The sequence below is a fragment of the Giraffa tippelskirchi genome, chromosome 6 (genome assembly GCF_054371585.1).
Source record: "Giraffa tippelskirchi isolate mGirTip1 chromosome 6, T2T-mGirTip1v1.2.pri, whole genome shotgun sequence".
Lineage (NCBI taxonomy): Eukaryota > Metazoa > Chordata > Mammalia > Artiodactyla > Giraffidae > Giraffa > Giraffa tippelskirchi.
The window spans coordinates 92,814,125-92,832,071 of NC_137280.1; the positions used below are offsets into that span (position 1 = coordinate 92,814,125).

The 17,947-nt window shown below is 53.7% G+C and overlaps 1 protein-coding gene and 1 long non-coding RNA gene across 5 annotated transcripts; one reads left to right on the forward strand and one right to left on the reverse strand.

Moving 5' to 3' along the window:
• Positions 1-317: 317 nt before the first annotated feature.
• LOC145509573 (uncharacterized) lies at positions 318-4,203 on the reverse strand. The gene is made up of 2 exons (XR_014056207.1): positions 3,349-4,203; positions 318-523 (listed from the first exon to the last, which is right to left on the reverse strand). It is a non-coding gene; the product is annotated as an uncharacterized LOC145509573 (long non-coding RNA).
• STXBP2 (syntaxin binding protein 2) lies at positions 3,553-12,085 on the forward strand. 4 transcript variants are annotated; one of them, XM_081498646.1, is made up of 19 exons: positions 3,553-3,621; positions 4,880-4,929; positions 5,195-5,276; positions 5,768-5,862; positions 5,974-6,079; positions 6,177-6,280; positions 6,670-6,818; positions 7,025-7,109; positions 7,199-7,329; positions 7,428-7,535; positions 7,830-7,887; positions 8,026-8,091; positions 8,197-8,277; positions 9,023-9,161; positions 9,633-9,742; positions 10,492-10,587; positions 11,283-11,368; positions 11,466-11,623; positions 11,943-12,085. In XM_081498646.1, exons 1-19 carry the CDS (start codon positions 3,585-3,587, stop codon positions 12,026-12,028), a joined length of 1,827 nt encoding a protein of 608 aa, XP_081354772.1. In that variant the 5' UTR covers positions 3,553-3,584; the 3' UTR covers positions 12,029-12,085. The 4 variants fall into 4 exon arrangements, with proteins under 4 accessions (XP_081354772.1, XP_081354773.1, XP_081354774.1 ...); XM_081498647.1 differs by having other exon boundaries at positions 5,768-5,844; positions 6,001-6,079; XM_081498648.1 differs by having other exon boundaries at positions 5,768-5,844; positions 6,010-6,079.
• The last annotated feature ends 5,862 nt before the right edge of the window (positions 12,086-17,947 follow it).

Consider the following 17,947-nt stretch of genomic DNA (forward strand, 5'->3'; position numbering starts at 1 on the left):
CTGAGCAGCTGTGGCTCCCCATCAGTGCCCCGGGAGAGGGTGCTGTTGGGAGGACCCCACGTGCACCCCATCCCCTCCCCAAGATGCCTTTCTGGAAACCAGTTAAAGTTTCTTCTCAGAATAAAGGGGCCACACCATGACCACCTCTGCCCAATTGTAAAGCTTGGTCCTCCTCCCAAGACAGCCCACTGCCCTCTGGAGCCCCTGTCCACATCCTCTCCGTGGCCCCATGACCCCAAATGCCAACGTGATGTCCTGCTCCTCCCCAGACGTATTAGTTCCCCAGGCTGCCTTAACGAAGTGTCCCAAATGAGGTAGCTTAGAGCAGCAGACATTTATTGTCATACAGTTCTGGAGGCCAGAAGTCCAAAATCCAGGTGTTGGCAGGGCCATGTGGAGGAGAGAATCTTTCCTTGCCTCTCCCTGGGTTCGAGTGGCTGCCAGCAGTCCTTAGTGTCCTGTGGCTTGTCGCTGCAAGACTTCAGTCTCTGCCTTTGTCATCACAGACATCCCCCTCGTGTACCTGTTTTAACATGGCTGTCCTAAGGCATGGACACTAGTCACACTGCTTTGGGGACTTACCCTACCGCAGCACAACCTCATCTTTTACTAACTGCACCTGCAAAAACCACATATCCAAAACGGCACATTCTAAGGTACTGGAAGTAAGGACTGTAACATTTTTTTTTCCTTCAAGAGGGTGGTTAGCACACCCTTGAGCCCATAGCAGCAGAAGACCTGATTATCCTCACCTGGTAGAGTGAGGCCATACCCTACAGAGTCTCACCACCAGGGGACAGACTGAGACGCTAGAGGTGGTCCCAGCTTCCTCTGGGTGTTCCAGCCCCCCCCCCCCCGGCCATTGCCCTTACAATCCATCCTTCCTCCCAGGAGCCACAGGGGTCCCCTCCCTCCCCGACTCAGAACCCTCCCTTGGCCCCCATTGTCCTCAGGAGAACACCCAAACACCATGGGATTGTGGAGCTGTTCTAAACTTGACTGGTGATGCCAGTCAGAATGGCCATCATTTAAAAATCTTATAAATGCTGGAGAGGATGTGAAGGAAAGGGAACCATCCTACACTGTGGGTGGGAATGTAAGAGTGCAGTCACTATGGAGAACAGTATTGGAGGTTCCTCAAAAAACTAAAAATAGAGCTACCATATGATCCAGCAATCCCACTTTTAGGCATATATCTGGACAAAACTAATTTGTAAAGATATATGCACCCCGGTGTCCATTGCAGCACTATTCACAATAGCTAAGACACAGAAACAACAGATGGATGGATAACAGATGGAGAATCAACAGATGGATGGATAAAGATGTGGTACATATACACAATGGAATATTACTCAGCCATTAAAAAGAATGAAATAATGCCATTTGCAGCAACATGGACCTAGAGGTTATTATACTAGGAGAAGTAAGTTAGAGAAAGAGAAATACCATCTGATTTCACTCATGTATGGAATCTAAAATATGACACAAATTATTTACATAACAGAAACAGACTAACAGACATAGAAAAGAGACTTGTGGTTGTCAAATGCAAGGAGGTGTGGAGGAGGGATGGATTAAGAGTTTGGGGTTAGCAAATGCAAACTTTTATATAGAGTATAGCACAAAACTGTATTTAATATCCTGTGATAAACCATAATGGAAAAGAGTATGAAAAAGAATGTGCATGTATATCTGAATCATTTGCTGTAAAGTAGAAATTGACATTGTAAATCAACTATACTTCAGTAAATAACTTTAAATTGACAGGTAATGGATACACAACCGTGAATATAGCAAAAGCTATTGATTGTCCCCACTCTGTGGTTAAATTGGCATGTGAATTATATTGTAATAAAGCTAAGAAACAAAGAGGAAAAAAAAGAATGGTAGAGAGGGGGAGAGAGAGAAGATGAGAGAGAAACAGAAAAGAAAAAAGAAAAACCCAAGCTCCTTTGTAGAGAGGCCAGCCTTCCTGGTTTGGCCAGGACTGTCCCAGTTTTATCAGTGAAAGCCCTGGGTCCCGAAAACCTCTCAATCCCATGCAAATTGGGCTAGGTTAGTCCTGCCATGTCCCACTGGGGTCTGGCTTCTGTGGCCCCTCCAACGTCAGCTTCTGTGGGGGAGGGGGCATCCCCACCCTCATCTCACTCCAGCCACTCCTCCAATCTCATCCCCTGCTTCTCTGTGCACGGCTGATCCCTAATATCGCTCAGGGTTAAAAGATCACCCCCTCAGGATACCCCTCTGGCACCACCCCCAATAGAGTGCCCCCACCCAACCTCTAAATTTGCTATCATGGCACTTTATTTCCTTAAGGCATAATTGATCATTTTCTCTCCCCTCCTCCTCCATTCAACTTTAAGTGCACCTGGCAGGCTTTCTGGTCTTATTCACTATGGTGGGTCCCATGCCCGTCCTGTGAAAGTGGCAGAAGGCCTGGCACCCGGCTAAACTCTTAAAAAAAACACGGCCAAATAAAAGCACGCCTTCAGGACTGAGTCAGCTCAGGAGTCTGCATCTATACACGAGTGTCACACCTTAAATCCTCATTGAAAGGAGAAGGTGATGCTGGACTGTGCCCGCTGTGTGATAAGGTGTCAGCCCTTTGTTGGCACACAGCCAGGGCAGGCCTTGAAATTTCAAGTCGAGTGTAAATTGAGATGTGTGTGTGTGTATGTGTGCAAGCGGTTGAACATGCCACTGAGTTCACGTGTGCATCAGCAAGGCTGTGACTAGCATACCTCCTGGGACCGACTCGTGCTTCAAATTGCAATAGGCCTATTCATCACCTGGCCTGGGACAAGAGTCTGTCCGAGCTGCGGTTTCATTGTCCAACCTGCACTGACCATCAGGGCCTCTGCAGGGTCGACTGAGAACCTGTGTGTATGTGTTAGTTGCTCAGTCGTGTCAGACTCTTTTGTGATCCCACGGACTGTAGCCCGCCAGGCTCCTCTGTCCGTGGAATTCTCCAGGCAAGAATGCTGGAGTGGGTTTGCTATTTCCTTCTTCAGGAGATCTTTCCCGACCCAGGAATCGAACCCCTGCATTGCAGTTAGATTCTTTATCATCTGAGCCACCAGAGAAGCCCCGACTGAGAACCTAGCACCCAATAATTGCTGGCTTGGCTCCAACCTTCCCCCTAGGCCTCCTTATCAAGTGTTGCCCAAGCCCATTGCTGCTACTAAACTCGGGAACAGAAGGTAACAGGCACACACAGTATCCTTCGGACACACGGGAGAAATTTCTGCCAGGGTAGAACTATGCCTGGGGAAGATAGAGGTTATTATTGCCTTGCGATCCCACTTTCTCGCTGCACACAAGCTAGGGAAGTGTGTCTGAGCTCACGTCTATGAACGTGTCGTCGGGGCGTGCTCCTCCGGCGACTTTGAAGGTGTCTGCAGGGACGCTTTCTCCTGTCATTTCAGCAGCGAACGCAACTTCTCCGAGAACCGGTGGAGGGGCGGGGCCAGGTGGGCAGGGGGCGTGCCCCGGCCCAGCGGGGCGGGGTCCACGTGGATGACGCGAGGGGCCACGCCCCCACCTTGGGACAGACCCGGAAGCGGCGGTGCCCTTAGCAAAAGATGGCGCCCTCTGGGCTGAAGGCGGTGGTAGGGGAAAGTGAGTGCCGCCCCCTGGGGGCGGGGGGCTGGGGGCGCACGGACTCTGGGAGTCAAGCAGCGGGGAGTTGGGGTCCTGGCTGGGCGTCGAGCACCTGACCCCCGAGGGAGTGGGAGGGGACTTGACTCTCCCTTGAGGGAGCGGAACAAAGTTGGGAGACTAAACTCCGGGGGCCCAAAGGAATCAGACTAAGGGTGGCATAGACAGGCGCTGGGCATGGACTCCTGGACCCCCTAGAGAATGGGTGTGGGGAGGGCACCGCTGGACAGCCAGGCTCCCGGGTCTCTGAGCTGGGCAAAATCCGTTGGGCTGGATTCTTGAGGCCCCATGGTGCGGACCGCGGCCGGGCCTGGGTGCGCTGGTCAGCGACCCCAGGTGGTGAGAGTGCTCAGGATGCGCGTCCAGGCTCCAATGCAGATCCAAGGGCGGGGTACGCCTTGCTCCTTGCCCAGCCTCCAAGAGTCCCGTGCTGCCTGGGGACCCTGGCATCCAGGCCTCGCGGGCCGGGTTCTTGGGGGAGGGGTGGAGGTCGTCCCCTCCCCCACCTCCGGTAGTTCCGGCCTCAGAGGCTCCTTCCGCCCTGGCAGTCCTGATAACAGTGGACATGACACTCTTGCTGGGCGGGGCCGCCCTGGCCCTTTTGCCCACTCCCTCCACTAGGCAGAGCCGAGTGTGGCTCAAACTCCCCAAACCCCAACTGAAAAAGGAGCCTCCTCCTGTGAAGGGGTTGATGGGGAGACAGGAGAGCCATTGATTCCGTTTTACAAATTAGGAAACTGAGGCTGGATATTGGGTAATGGGATGACCACAGCCAGGCATGTTTCAGACAGGGATCCAGGGGTCCTGCGTTCTGGTTCAGGGTAAACGATGGAGGTGGAATGAGGGTGTGGCTGAAATCTACATGCCAGGAGTACTCCAGTAGATAGGGGGATGGAGAGCCCAGCTCTGGAGGCAGGTAGACCTGTTATGTGAGTCCTGGCTTTCCAGTTATTCGTTTATCTAAAGCATATTTATCTACTACTTATGCTCCAGGCACTTGCCACTTAGGTGCTGAGGGTCCTTAGGCAACTGGCTTCTCCTCTCTGAACCTCAGTGGCCCTGTCTATAATTTGGGGGTGACCAGGAGCTACCTCAAAGGACTGAGAGGGAGGAGTAAATGGGAGTTCCGATAGAAGTCCAGCCCGGGACCCAGAAGGTTGGAGGATCACCGTGGGGCCAGAGGACCCCACATACTGAGCCCGCCCTCATTTCCCTGCAGAAATTTTGAGCGGAGTCATTCGGAGCGTCAAGAAAGATGGGGAGTGGAAGGTAGGGGTGAGATAGAATGCCTTGTCCAAACCCATGTGGGGGGGCCCTGAATGTGGGACACCCCCCTCCAGCTTCCCAAGGAGGCTGCTGGTCCACAGAGGTGGGGTCATGTGGATGGGTCTGGGATGGGCTTGGGTGGGGTCCTGGGTCCTCTCGTTCAATCAGCTCATGAAGCTGAGAGACTTGCCTGTGGCTCCAGCCCCTCCTCCGGGACAGCTTCAGCCTCTCCCACCCTCTTTTCTGTCCATTCCATCCATCTGGACAGGTGCTCATCATGGACCACCCGAGCATGCGCATCTTGTCATCCTGCTGCAAGATGTCAGACATCCTGGCCGAGGGCATCACCAGTGAGTGGCTACCCCCACCCCAGGCTGCCCTGCTGGGACCAGAGTGTGGAATCCCCTGAAATTGTCCAGGACTTCCAAGGATGCAGTTTCCTGCCTAGACAGCCATAATATGGGAACTCCTAGATAGGCAGACTTCACGCAAGGGGGCTCCCCAGCTGTGACCCCTAAGGGGTCAGCCTCCCCAGCTGTGCAACCCCTTTCTGTGGAACTCCATGTGGGACTCTCAGCGTGTGACCCCGAGAACGTGTAACTTTCTAAGGTCGATCCCCAGGGGGTGATGACTGTGTGATCCTGAATGTGCAGAGCCCTGCCCATGTAGCTCTTAGCCCTGTGATCCATGGATGTGTCCCCTGAAGCTCAAGACCCTCAGAGAGTGTACATTTCCCCTCCTGCCTCTGCACCCCAAGTGTACAGCTCCCTGAGTGTGTGACTCTGCATGTGCCCTGGCCCCAGTGCCATCCACACGTGTCCCCTTCCTCTCTTCCTACTAGTTGTGGAGGACATCAACAAAAGGCGAGAACCCATCCCCAGCCTGGAGGCTATTTATCTGCTGAGCCCCACAGAGAAGGTGCCTATGATAGCGGGTGTGTGTGCGCATGCGTGTGTGCGGGCACGCATGTCTGTGTGTGTATGGGGGGGGCAGGCAGCGGCTGGGAGGTTGGGTCAGGGGATGGTCTGTCTAAGGGTACTGGGCCAGGCCTGGAGAGTGATCCGCCTTCCCCAGTCGGTACAGGCCCTGATCGCAGATTTCCGGGGGACCCCGACCTTCACCTACAAAGCAGCACATGTCTTTTTCACAGACAGTGAGTGAGGAGAGCCGGGTGGGGGTGCGGTGTGGGGGTCAGGGTAAGGGGGTGTGAGGGCAGCCCTGGCCTAATGCCCTGTCTTGCCCATTCCCAGCCTGCCCTGAGCCCCTGTTCAGTGAGCTGGGTCGCTCCCGTCTGGCGAAGGTGGTGAAGACGCTGAAAGAGATCCACCTTGCCTTCCTCCCGTACGAAGCTCAGGTATAGCCCAGCCTAGTTCTGGGTAGGAAGTGAGGCTTCATCACCAAATATCCCAGGTTCCCTCGGAAATAGGCAAGGCAATAAGTAAAGAGGGTGCTGAATCAGAAAGGAAAGCAGCTAACAACCGGTGGAATGAGCTCTTGGTGCGGTAGTCACCTGCAGTTCTGTCCCCCTGGGCAACAGCAGGGGGCAGCATGCAGCTCACCTCTCTGTCTTCCCACCCAAGGTGGAGGGGGCTGGGGTATGCCACAAAACAGTAGTTAGGGGGCTGCCCCAGGCCTGCAAAGCAGGCTCCAGAGACCAGAGGAAGCCCCAGGGAGTGGCACATGGCCACAGCTGGAGTTGGGCAGGGGCGCACCTCCAGCGGTGGTGGCTCTGTGCCCTCCCAGGTGTTCTCCCTGGATGCCCCCCACAGCACCTACAACCTCTACTGCCCCTTCCGGGCAAGCGAGCGAGCACGGCAGCTGGAGGCGCTGGCCCAGCAGATCGCCACCCTGTGCGCCACGCTGCAAGAGTACCCGGCCATCCGCTACCGCAAGTGGGTTCCCCAACCAGATGCCGCCCTGACCGTGACCCCATCCTGCTTCCAACCTTGCACCTCTCTTCCAACCCCAGCTCCAGTCCTTACCCTGACCCCTGACTCCCATCCCTAACCCCATTCCTGACTCCCAGTCTGTGCCGACTGGCCCTCCCCAACCCCACACCCTGAGGCACCCACCCCGTGTCTGCCCACCCCACCCCCAGGGGCCCAGAGGACACGGCACAGCTGGCCCACGCCGTCCTAGCCAAGCTGAACGCCTTTAAGGCAGACACTCCCAATCTGGGCGAGGTGAGGGGGCTTTCTGGGGAGGTGGAGGGAGGCCCCAGCCAGGGTCATGGTCAATGACTTCATCCCCCTGCCCACCCCTTTCACCCCAGGGCCCTGAGAAGACTCGCTCACAGCTACTCATCATGGACCGGGCGGCCGACCCCGTGTCCCCACTGCTGCATGAGCTCACCTTCCAGGCCATGGTCTACGACCTGCTGGACATCGAGCAGGACACCTACAGGTGAGCAGACCCTGGAACTTGTCCTCTGCCATCACTACAGACCCAGGTCCCTGGTCTTCATCGAGTGCTTGCAAGCTTCATGTCTCCGGCTTTCCCAGGTACGAGACCACTGGGCTCAGTGAGGCCCGGGAGAAGGCGGTGCTGCTGGACGAAGATGATGACCTGTGGGTGGAGCTTCGGCACATGCACATCGCGGACGTGTCCAAGTATGTACGCGTGCACGCACGCGCGCGTGTGCTTGTGGTGGGCACCGGGGGTGTGGGCCCTCTGGCACGCAGTCCCCACCCCTCCCCCCCATTGTGGACCCGGAACTCTGTGAATGCCTTTCCACGAGCCACACCCCTCTGCTGGCCTCCCCATGCCTCTCCAGTGTGGGCTCGCACGTGACCTGTGTCCCCTGGCTGGCATCCCCGGGCCGTGTGACTCCCCCCCACCTCTGCCCTCAAATGACCGTCTCGGCACCGGTCCCCAACCTACCCCCTGCCCACTCTCACCGCCAGGAAGGTCACGGAGCTCCTAAAGAATTTCTGTGAGAGCAAGAGGCTGACCACAGACAAGGTAGGCTGTAGGATGTAGGGTGCGGGCCTGGGGCAGGGTGGGCCACTTGGGAGGGTCAGGGCCTCAGTCTGGAGCCCCAACCTGGAGTGGGGGCCTCGGGTAGGCAGGGCCTACCCTCATGCTCAGCCCTGTTTCCAGGCCAACATCAAAGACCTGTCCCATATCCTGAAAAAGATGCCACAGTACCAGAAGGAGCTGAACAAGGTGAGCGATGAGCAGGGACCAGGAATCTGCACGCCTCCCAACTGTCACCCTGTCTCCACCCTGACTCAGTCTCTGTTACCCCTGACTTCCACACCTACCCTGCAGTACTCTACGCACCTGCATTTAGCCGATGACTGCATGAAGCATTTCAAGGGCTGCGTGGAGAAGCTGTGCAGCGTGGAACAGGTCGGGTGGGCCTTGGGCAGGGATGGGGTCTGTATGGGCTGGGCTGGGAGTCGGGGGGTAGGGCCTGTGGAGAGGCATTTCTAGGGCAGTCTATGACTTGTCAGGGGTGGCCCGGCCTGGAAAAAGGTAGGACCTGGGTAAGGGGTGGGGCCTTTGGAGAGGTGTGGCCTGTGTGAGGGGTGGGATCTGTGGAGAGGAGACTGGGAGTGTGGGGATGGGGCCTGTGGGGGCCGGCCCCTTGGAGAGGCAGTTTCTTATGGGGGGGCAGGCCCAAGGAGGCTCAGACAGTTATCTGCCTGCAATGAGGGAGACCCAGGTTCAATCCCTGGGTCAGGAAGATCCCCTGGAGAAGGAAATGGCAACCCACTCCAGTATTCTTGCCTGGAGAATTACATGGACAAAGGAACCAGGCGGTCTACAGTCCATGGGGTTGTGAAGAGCAACCACTGAGCAATTAACACACAGACCCATGGAAATGTAGGGCCTGGGTAAGGTGTGGGGCCTGTGGAGAGGTTGTGGCCTGTGTCAGGGGTGTGGCCTGTAGGGGAAGAGGCTGAACCTGTGAGAGGGTGGAGCCTATGGCAAGGAGGGGCCTGTGTGAGGGGTGGGGCCTCACGGCGAACAGGTGTAGAACCTTCAGAGACTGGTAGAGTAAAATGAAGCCCAGAGGTCTTGCTGAGGCCCATGGGGACATCCTTGCCCTGCCCCGTCCCCCCACATGGTGGCTGACCCCCATGTCCCGCAGGACTTAGCCATGGGCTCGGATGCAGAGGGCGAGAAGATCAAGGACGCCATGAAGCTGATTGTACCGGTGCTGCTAGACGCTGCAGTGCCAGCCTATGACAAGATCCGGGTTCTGTTGCTCTACATCCTGCTACGGAATGGTAGGTAGGGGGCCGTGAGTCATGGGTGGGGGGTTGGTATATCACCATTCACTGCGGTCTCCGGTGACTGTGGGAGGCTCTCACCCCCACAGATGCCCCCACACACTGGGCATAACAAACCCCGCAGATACCCCTCTGGACCTTGGGCCACCCTCCATTGGCCTCTGTTGGCATGGAGACCCTCTGAATCTATTTTTAGGACTCCTCCAAATTTGGCCCCCTCAACTGATTCCAGAGGCTCCCCCAATGTACCACCTCCTCTGGGATTCCCATCCAGAGTTCTAACAAGAGGAATCCACCCTCTGTGCTAGCCTGGGTGGCTCCCCCAGTCCCGAGGGTCTCCCGACTGCTGGATGCCCCCACCCCAAGCCCCTCAACCCAGAAGCCTGTGTGGTCACCTCTGCACCCTGCCCCTTGCCCACCACCACTCTGTGAGCCTCCATGTAACCCCTGCCCTCCGGCTGCCTCCAGGTGTGAGCGAGGAGAACCTGGCCAAGCTGATTCAGCATGCCAATGTGCAGGCACACAGCAACCTCATCAGGAACCTGGAGCAGCTGGGGGGCACTGTCACCAACCCCGGGGTACGCTGGGCAGGGAGAGGGGTGGGGGCCCCCTGGGGAGAGGGCACTGAGTCAGAGGGGAGTGACTGGAGTCAGAGGGCACATCACTAGGGTGGGGATACCCAGGCGTGATGTGGTTCTTGGAGCACAAGGAGCCCTGAGTAGGGTCTGGGGATCGGGGGGCAGCAGGGCTGTTCCCAGTCTCAGAGTCACAGGAGAAGTGGGGGCCACAAGGCATAGAGCCCGAGCCCTAGTGGTGCTGCCATGTGGGGCGTGTGGTCCAAGTCCCACAGGTAGATAGCTGGGTCCCCAGCATGGGGCACATGGTCGACCCTGAGCTCCTGGAGGTCTCAGGGCCACCAGTCTACCCAGAACACACACAGCAGCTTCCTGGGCTTGGCTCTTGGCATGTCCCTCGTCCCTCCTCCCTCGACCTTGCCTCCGCTGCTGCTCGACTGCGGGCACCTCTCATGTTCTCCCCCTGCCTGTCCTCTGCCTCTCTCCCAGGCCCCCGTCTGTCACCCTGCCCAGTGCCTCTCACTTCCCCTGTTTCTGCGTCCTCCATCATCAGTCCCCACCTCTCTCTCTCTCTCAGGCTTGATCTTTTTCCTTGTCTCATCTTGGTTTCATCACCTGTGTATTTCTTCCTCCCTCTCTCTCATTTTCCCTTCCTCGCTCTGTCTGCAACCTCCCCCAGCCCGACAAGCCCCATCTGTGACCTGCCTCCTTCTCCCTAATTCCCCCACCGACCCCTCCCGCCCCACCTGTAGGGCTCTGGGACTGCCAGCCGACTGGAGCGGAGGGAGCGCTCAGAGCCCACCTATCTGCTGTCTCGCTGGACCCCCGTCATCAAGGACGTGATGGAGGTAGGGGTGGGACCTGACCTCCCACATCCAGGCCATGCTCAGCCCTCTCCCTGCTCACTGTCCTAAGCCCTGGGGCTTAAGAGAAAAATCCCTCATTATGGGCATCCCTGTGGCTCAGCCTGGGGTCCAGGGGCAACCCCATCCCACACTGGAGAAACGGGGGTGCAGAGAGAGAGAAGAGCTTCATTTCTTTCCACTTGCTGGTCCCCTCTTCTGTCCCCCTCTATTCACTCCTGCCCCCCAGGACTCCACCTGGGTCCCCCTTTGCCCTGCCCATACCAGCCCCGGCCCCACTGTGGGAGCCAAAAGCAGCAGCAGCCTAAAAGACCTGGCTAGGGAACTGGCTTCCTGCCTCCTGCCATCTGTATGGAGTCTTGGCATCTCTGCCTGCTTGGAGGCCCCTTTATCCCTATGGATCCTGGATGCCTAGACCTCTGGGTTCCTGACGGGTGGGGGGCTCAGAATCTTGGCTTCTCCAGGGACTGGAGGTCCCCACTCCTGGGTCCCTGAGGAGCTGAGCAGGAACCAGGTCCTTAAGAAGCTAAGAGCCCCGGGTCCTGGGTCATTAAGGGAGGTACAGGTGGCAGCCCCTGTCTGCCAGAATCTTGGCCCATGAAGAAACCCGATGGAGGAGGCTCCAGACCTTGGGCTTCATTGCCTGGGCCCCTCTCCTCAGACTCCCTCTCCGGCCCTAGGATGCTGTGGAAGACCGGCTGGACCGAAAGCTGTGGCCCTTTGTGTCTGACCCTGCCCCCACACCCAGCTCCCAGGCTGCCGTCAGGTGAGGCCAGGGACACCCCCAGACCCATGGGAAGTGAGGCTTGGGTGGGAGGGGTATCTGCTACCCAGTCTGACCTCCGCCTGCCTTCCTCGCACAGTGCTCGCTTTGGCCACTGGCACAAGAACAAGGCGGGCGTGGAGGCCCGGGCAGGGCCCCGGCTTATTGTCTACATAGTGGGTGGTGTGGCCATGTCAGAGATGCGGGCCGCCTATGAAGTGACCAGGGCCACTGATGGCAAGTGGGAGGTACTCATTGGTGAGTGGCCAAGACTGGGGTCTCCTGGGATGGGCAGGGGCTGGGAGCCCAACTCTCCCACCTGTGGGTTCCTGGGGAACTGATAGCTGTATGTTTTCTGGGTCCCCAAACCCTGGAGCCTCTGCAGGGCTGGTATCTGGGAGCCCTAGGTGAGAGGGGTTAGGGCTTGGCTTCCCAGGGATGGTGTCCCCTGGGAGTGGACCCTTCTCTTTCCAAGAGGTGAGACTCCTGAGTCCTGAGAGTCAGGGTTTTCCTGAGCGACCCTCTGGGTGGAAGGGTCAGGGGCCAGGGCCTGCTGCAGCCCCTCCCTCCCGCCCAGGCTCCTCGCACATCCTCACCCCGACTCGCTTCCTGGATGATCTGAAGACTCTGGACCAGAAGCTAGAGGACGTCTCCCTGCCCTGACCCCCACCTGACCTGCTGTCTCCCTTTCCAGAGAAATAAACTCCCATCTTTCTGCCAGCTGGCACCCACCTTGCTTTCTTTCCAAGGGAGCCATGTGGGGCCCACCTCCCTTGGGTCCCATCCCCTGACCTTGTGCCTCAGGCCCCACCCAACCCTCTTCTTCCAGAGGGCATTCCACGCTCTAAGGTGAACACGGACTCCAAGATCTACTAGCTTCCAGGTTCCAGCCAACATCTTGGGTTCGCCTTTCCAGAACCTGGGAACCAGTGATGGTTCTCTTGGCCACTCTGATGGGACCGTCAGTAGTAGAGTATCAACAGGCCAAACAGACCCTGTATCCCAGCCTCCCCAGCCCTTCTGCCACTGTCTCCTTGGAACTTGGAGCCACACAGGTCAGGAGTCTTTTCTACTTCCTAAGATCAGAACCGGCATTTGTGTGAGGACAGAAACATGGCAAACAATGCCCACCCAGTTCCCATCCCAGAGAGTTAGAGCTCTTCCTGCTTCTTCCTCTCCATTTCTGGCAGGGTATTCACAGGGGTTCCTAACTACAGGACTTATCAGGGCCTTTACTGGTTGGATTAGTATGCCAGAGTTGCCATAACCAAGTCCCACATTCCAGGTGACCTACACAACAGAAATTATTCTCTCTCATTTGTGGAGATCAGGAGTCCAAGATCAAGGTGTCGGCAGGATTGATTTCTTTTTTTTTTCATTTTTTTTTTTTTTGTCTTTTTTAAAATAAATTTATTTATTTTAGTTGGGGGCTAATTACTTTACAATATTGTAGTAGTTTTTGCCATACATTGACATGAATCAGCCATGGGTTTACATGTGTTCCCCTTCCTGGACCCCCCACCCACCTCCCTCCCCATCCCATCCCTCTGGGTCATCCCATTGCCCTGGCCCTGAGCATTTGTCTCATGCATCGAACCTGGAATGGTGTTCTGTTTCACATACGATAATATACATGTTTCAATGCTATTCTCCCAGAACGTCCCACCCTCACCTTCTCCCTCAGAGTCCATAAGACTGTTCTATGCATCTGTGTCTCTTATTCTGTCTCGCATATAGGGTTATCGTTACCATCTTTCAAATTCCATATATATGCATTAGTATACTGTATTGCTGTTTTTCTTTCTGGCTTACTTCACTCTGTATAATGGGCTCCAGTTTCATCCATCTCAGTAGAACCGATTCAAATGTATTTTTTTAAATGGCTGAGTAATATTCCATTGTGTATATGTACCACAGCTTCCTTATCCATTCGTCTGCTGATGGACATCTAGGTTGCTTCCATGTCCTGGCTATTGTAAACAGTGCTGCGATGAACATTGGGGTACACGCGTCTCTTTCAATTCTGGTTTCCTCGGTGTGTATGCCCAGCAGTGGGATTGCTGGGTCATATGGCAGTTCTATTCCCAGTTTTTTAAGGAATCTCCACACTGTTCTCCATAGTGGCTGTACTAGTTTGCATTCCCACCAACAGTGTAAGAGGGTTCCCTTTTCTCCACACCCTCTCCAGCATTTATTGCTTGTAGGCTTTTGGATAGCAGCCATTCTGACTGGTGTGAAATGATACCTCATTGTGGTTTTGATTTGCATTTCTCTAATAATGAGTGATGTTGAGCATCTTTTCATGTGTTTGTTAGCCATCTGTATGTCTTCTTTGGAGAAATGTCTGTTTAGTTCTTTGGCCCATTTTTTGATTGGGTCATTTATTTTTCTGGAATTCAGCTGCAGAAGTTGCTTGTATATTTTTGAGATTAACTGTTTGTCTGTTGCTTCGTTTGCTATTATTTTCTCCCATTCTGAAGGCTGTCTTTTCACCTTGCTTATAGTTTCCTTTGTTGTGCAAAAGCTTTTAATTTTAATTAGGTCCCATTTGTTTATTTTTGCTTTTATTTCCAATATTCTGGGAGGTGGGTCATGGAGGATCCTGCTGTGATTTATATCTACCTAAAGAAACAAAAGACTTATATATAGAAAACTATAAAACACTGATGAAAGAAATCAAAGAGGACACAAACAGATGGAGAAATACACCGTGTTCATGGATTGGAAGAATTAATATAGTGAAAATGAATATACTACCCAAAGCAATCTATAGATTCAATGCAATCCCTACCAAGCTACCAATGGTATTTTTCACAGAACTAGAACAAATCATCTCACAATTTGTATGGAAATATAAGAAACCTCGAATAGCCAAAGCAATCTTGAGGAAGAAGAATGGAACTGGAGGAATCAACCTGCCTGACTTCAGGTCCTACTACAAAGCCACAGTCATCAAGACAGTATGGTACTGGCACAAAGATAGAAATATAGATCAATGGAACAAAATAGAAAGCCCAGAGATAAACCCACGCACCTATGGACACCTTATCTTCGACAAAGGAGGCAAGAATATACAATGGAGAAAAGACAATCTCTTTACCAAGTGGTGCTGGGAAAACTGGTCAACCACTTGTAAAAGAATGAAACTAGAACACTTCCTAACACCATACACAAAAATAAACTCAAAATGGATTAAAGATCTAAACGTAAGACCAGAAACTATAAAACTCCTAGAGGAAAACATAGGCAAAACACTCTCCGACATAAATCACAGCAGGATTGATTTCTTAAAAGGCCTCTCTCCTTGGCTCATAGATGGCTGTCTTCTCCCTGTGTCCTCACATGCTCTTGCCTCTGTGCGTATCTGTGTCCTAATCTCTTAAGGACACCAGTCGTATTGGCTTAGAGTCTACACTACTGACCTCATTTGGACTTAATTATCTTTGTTTTTTAATCACTTCTCTCCATTCTGGATCATCCCTTTGATTTATTCTCCCTGACTGACTCTGTCAAAAAAACCTTTTTTTTGGACTGCACCGACTCTTAATTGCAGCACACAAGATCTTTAGTTGCAGTATGTGGGATCTAGTTCCCCAACCAGGGATGGAACCTGTGCCCCCTGCATTGGGAGCATGGAGTCTTAGCCACTGAAGCACCAGGGAAGTCCCAACTTAATGATCTTTCTGAAAGTCTCATCTCCAAATAGAGTCACATTCTGAGGCATAGGGCTTAGGACTCCAGCCTATAAATTTTCTGGGGGCACAGTTCAGTCCATCACCCTCAGCTAAAATCATATGTGAATCTCACAGCATGAATAAGAGCTATGAAGGCCCTTTCCTCTGGGGGCACAGACACATAGCCTGGTCAGAAGTCTGTACCACATGGGGCTAAGGGAGCCCTGAGGACACCATAATCCACTCAGCCTAGGGCAGTCAGAGAAGGCTTCCTGGAGGAGGTGGCACTTAAGAGAATGTGAAGAGGTGTTATCTGGGAAAGGGGGGGTGGTGTGGAGGCAAAAGCAAGAGAGCAGAACAGAGCCAGTGGGAAAGGGTCTTGAGAGGGGACAAGGTCTAAGAGCCACCTGGGGCCTGAGTGAGGATATGACCCCTGGATATGACCCCTGCTGGAGTGATGGGAAGCTGCAGAAGGGATCTCAGCAAGGTCAGGTGGGGCCCAAGTGTAATGTGGGTGATGGGGCTCAGCTGGGATGGGTGCCTGGGGAGGGGACCCTGATGGGAGGGTAAGAGTTGTGGCCCATCTAAGGTTGGAACCAAGAGAGTGTGGGCAGAAATGGGACATCTAGGCCCCTCCTTTCCCCCCCACCGAAGACTTGGCCCTGATTTTGAAGTCACCTATCCTTTTTTTTTCTTGGTGGGGGCAGGCTGTGCAGCATGCAGGATCCCAGTTTCCCCAATCAGGAATTGAAGTCATGCTCCCTGCATAGGGAGCATGGAATCCTAACCACTGGACCACCAGGGAAGTCCTGAGGTCACCTCTCCTCTTGAGAATTCGGAGAAATCTAAAGACACCCTTCCCAGAAAAATCACACGCACAGTTTTGCAGGTGGGGCCTTGGAGAAGCAAAAACCTCTCCAATTCAGCATTTCTTCTGAGATTTACAGGGCTTCTCTGGTGGTTAAGTGGTAAAGAATCTGCCTGCCAATGCAGGAGATGCAGGAGGGCATGGCAACCCACTCCAGTATTCTTGTCTGGAGAACCCCATGGACAGAGGAGCCTGGCAGCCTTATACTCCATGGGGTCACAAAAGAGTCAGACACGACTAAGCAACTAAACAACAACAATAGCAACAACTAAGACTTACATGGAAGTCCTAACAGCACAGAAAGATGGACGTGCAAGGCCCTTAAGTAGATAGGATGCAGGGAAGAAAGTGGGTCATCTCGGGCCCATGAGACATCCCGCCCTGGATGCGAGGCTCCCTTCACAGACTCGGCAGGGAAGCCTTTCAACTGGTGGGAGACGCAGTGGGAGGGAGATGGTTTTAAAAGTTTAACTTAAAAATTCTGTTTATTTATTTTTTGGCCACGGGGCACCTTAGTTCCCCGACCAGCGATGGAACCCGTGTCTCCCCGCAATGGAAGGGCGGTTCTAACTACTGGACCACCAGGGAAGTCCCCCAAATTTAACATTTAAACCTTGCTCTGGGAAGCCAGGGAAATATCAATAACCTCAGATATGCAGATTTTGCTGCCACTAAGTCACTTCAGTCGTGTCCAACTCTGCGACCCTATAGACGGCAGCCACCAGGCTCCTCCGTCCCTGGGATTCTCCAGGCAAGAACACTGGAGTGGGTTTCCTTCTCCGGATATGCAGATGACACCACCCTTATGGCAGAAAGCGAAGAAGAACTAAAGAACTTCTTGATGAAAGTGAAAGAGGAGAGTGAAAAAGTTGGCTTAAAACTCAACATTCAGAAAACTAAGATCATGGTATCCGGTCCAATCACTTCATGGCAAATAGATGGGGAAATAATGGAAACAGTAAGAGACTTTATTTGGGGGGCTCCAAAATCACTGCAGATGGTGACTGCAGTCATGAAATTAAAAAGACACTTGCTCCTTGGAAGAAAGGCTATGATCAACCTAGACAGCATATTAAACAAAGGTCTGTCTAGTCAAAGCTATGTTTTTTCCAGTGGTCATGTATGGATATGAGAGTTGGACTATAAAGAAAGCTGAGCACAGAAGAACTGATGCTTTTGAACTGTGGTGTTAGAGAAGACTCTTGAGAGTCCCTTGGACAGCAAGGAGCTCAAACCAGTCCATCCTAAAGGAAATCAGTCCTGAATATTCATTGGAAGGACTAATGATGAAGTTGAAACTCCAGTACTTTGGCCACCTGATGCGAAGAACTGACTCATTGGAAAAGACCCTGATGCTGGGAAAGTTTGAAGGCGGGAGAAGGGGACGACAGAGGATGAGATGGTTGGATGGCGTCACTGACTCGATGGACATGAGTTTGAGTAAACTCGGGGAGTTGGTGATGGGCAGGGAAGCCTGGCGTGCTGCATTTCACGGGGTCGCAAAGAGTCGGACACGACTGAGCTGAACTGGGAAGCCGCGGTGTTCCCTCTAGGGTCCACTTAGGCAGGTAAGCGCTCTGAGCGCAAGGGGGCGCTGTGGCTCAACTTGCCCGGTGCTTTGATCGAAAGATCAAAAGTGTCTGTAACCGGGAATTTGGGTGACCCTGATTAGAAACCTCGCCGCGGGGGTGGGGGTGGGGTGGAGTTGGGGGAGTAGGTCATGAGTTACTCCGTAGTTCTCAGCGCCAACGAAATTCTGTTGTTTAAATCGCCTAGGCCTCGGCCTTTTATTTGTACGTAAATGATGTTGTAGAATCTTCCACCTAAGGGCATTTTATTCTAAGAATATTCACCGGCCCCACCATGGACCACCATGGACCACAGCCTCCAGTAGTGTCGGCCCTGACCACGCCCCCAGGTATTATGCCAAGTGCCCCACACGCGTTGTACAGAATTCTCAAAACCCTCCCAGGAGAGTAAACTCCAACCTCTTTGCGTTCCATGATGTATTACATCAGGGGCTCCATGATGTCATGTCCC

Bases quoted from the DNA above. Each gene is read 5' to 3' on its own strand.
- STXBP2 (XM_081498646.1), top strand. From the start codon at position 3,585: ATGGCGCCCTCTGGGCTGAAGGCGGTGGTAGGGGAAA. The intron at 4,930-5,194 runs GTAGGGGTGAGA...CCATCTGGACAG, and splicing joins AGAAAGATGGGGAGTGGAAG to GTGCTCATCATGGACCACCC. The intron at 9,162-9,632 runs GTAGGTAGGGGG...GGCTGCCTCCAG, and splicing joins CTACATCCTGCTACGGAATG to GTGTGAGCGAGGAGAACCTG.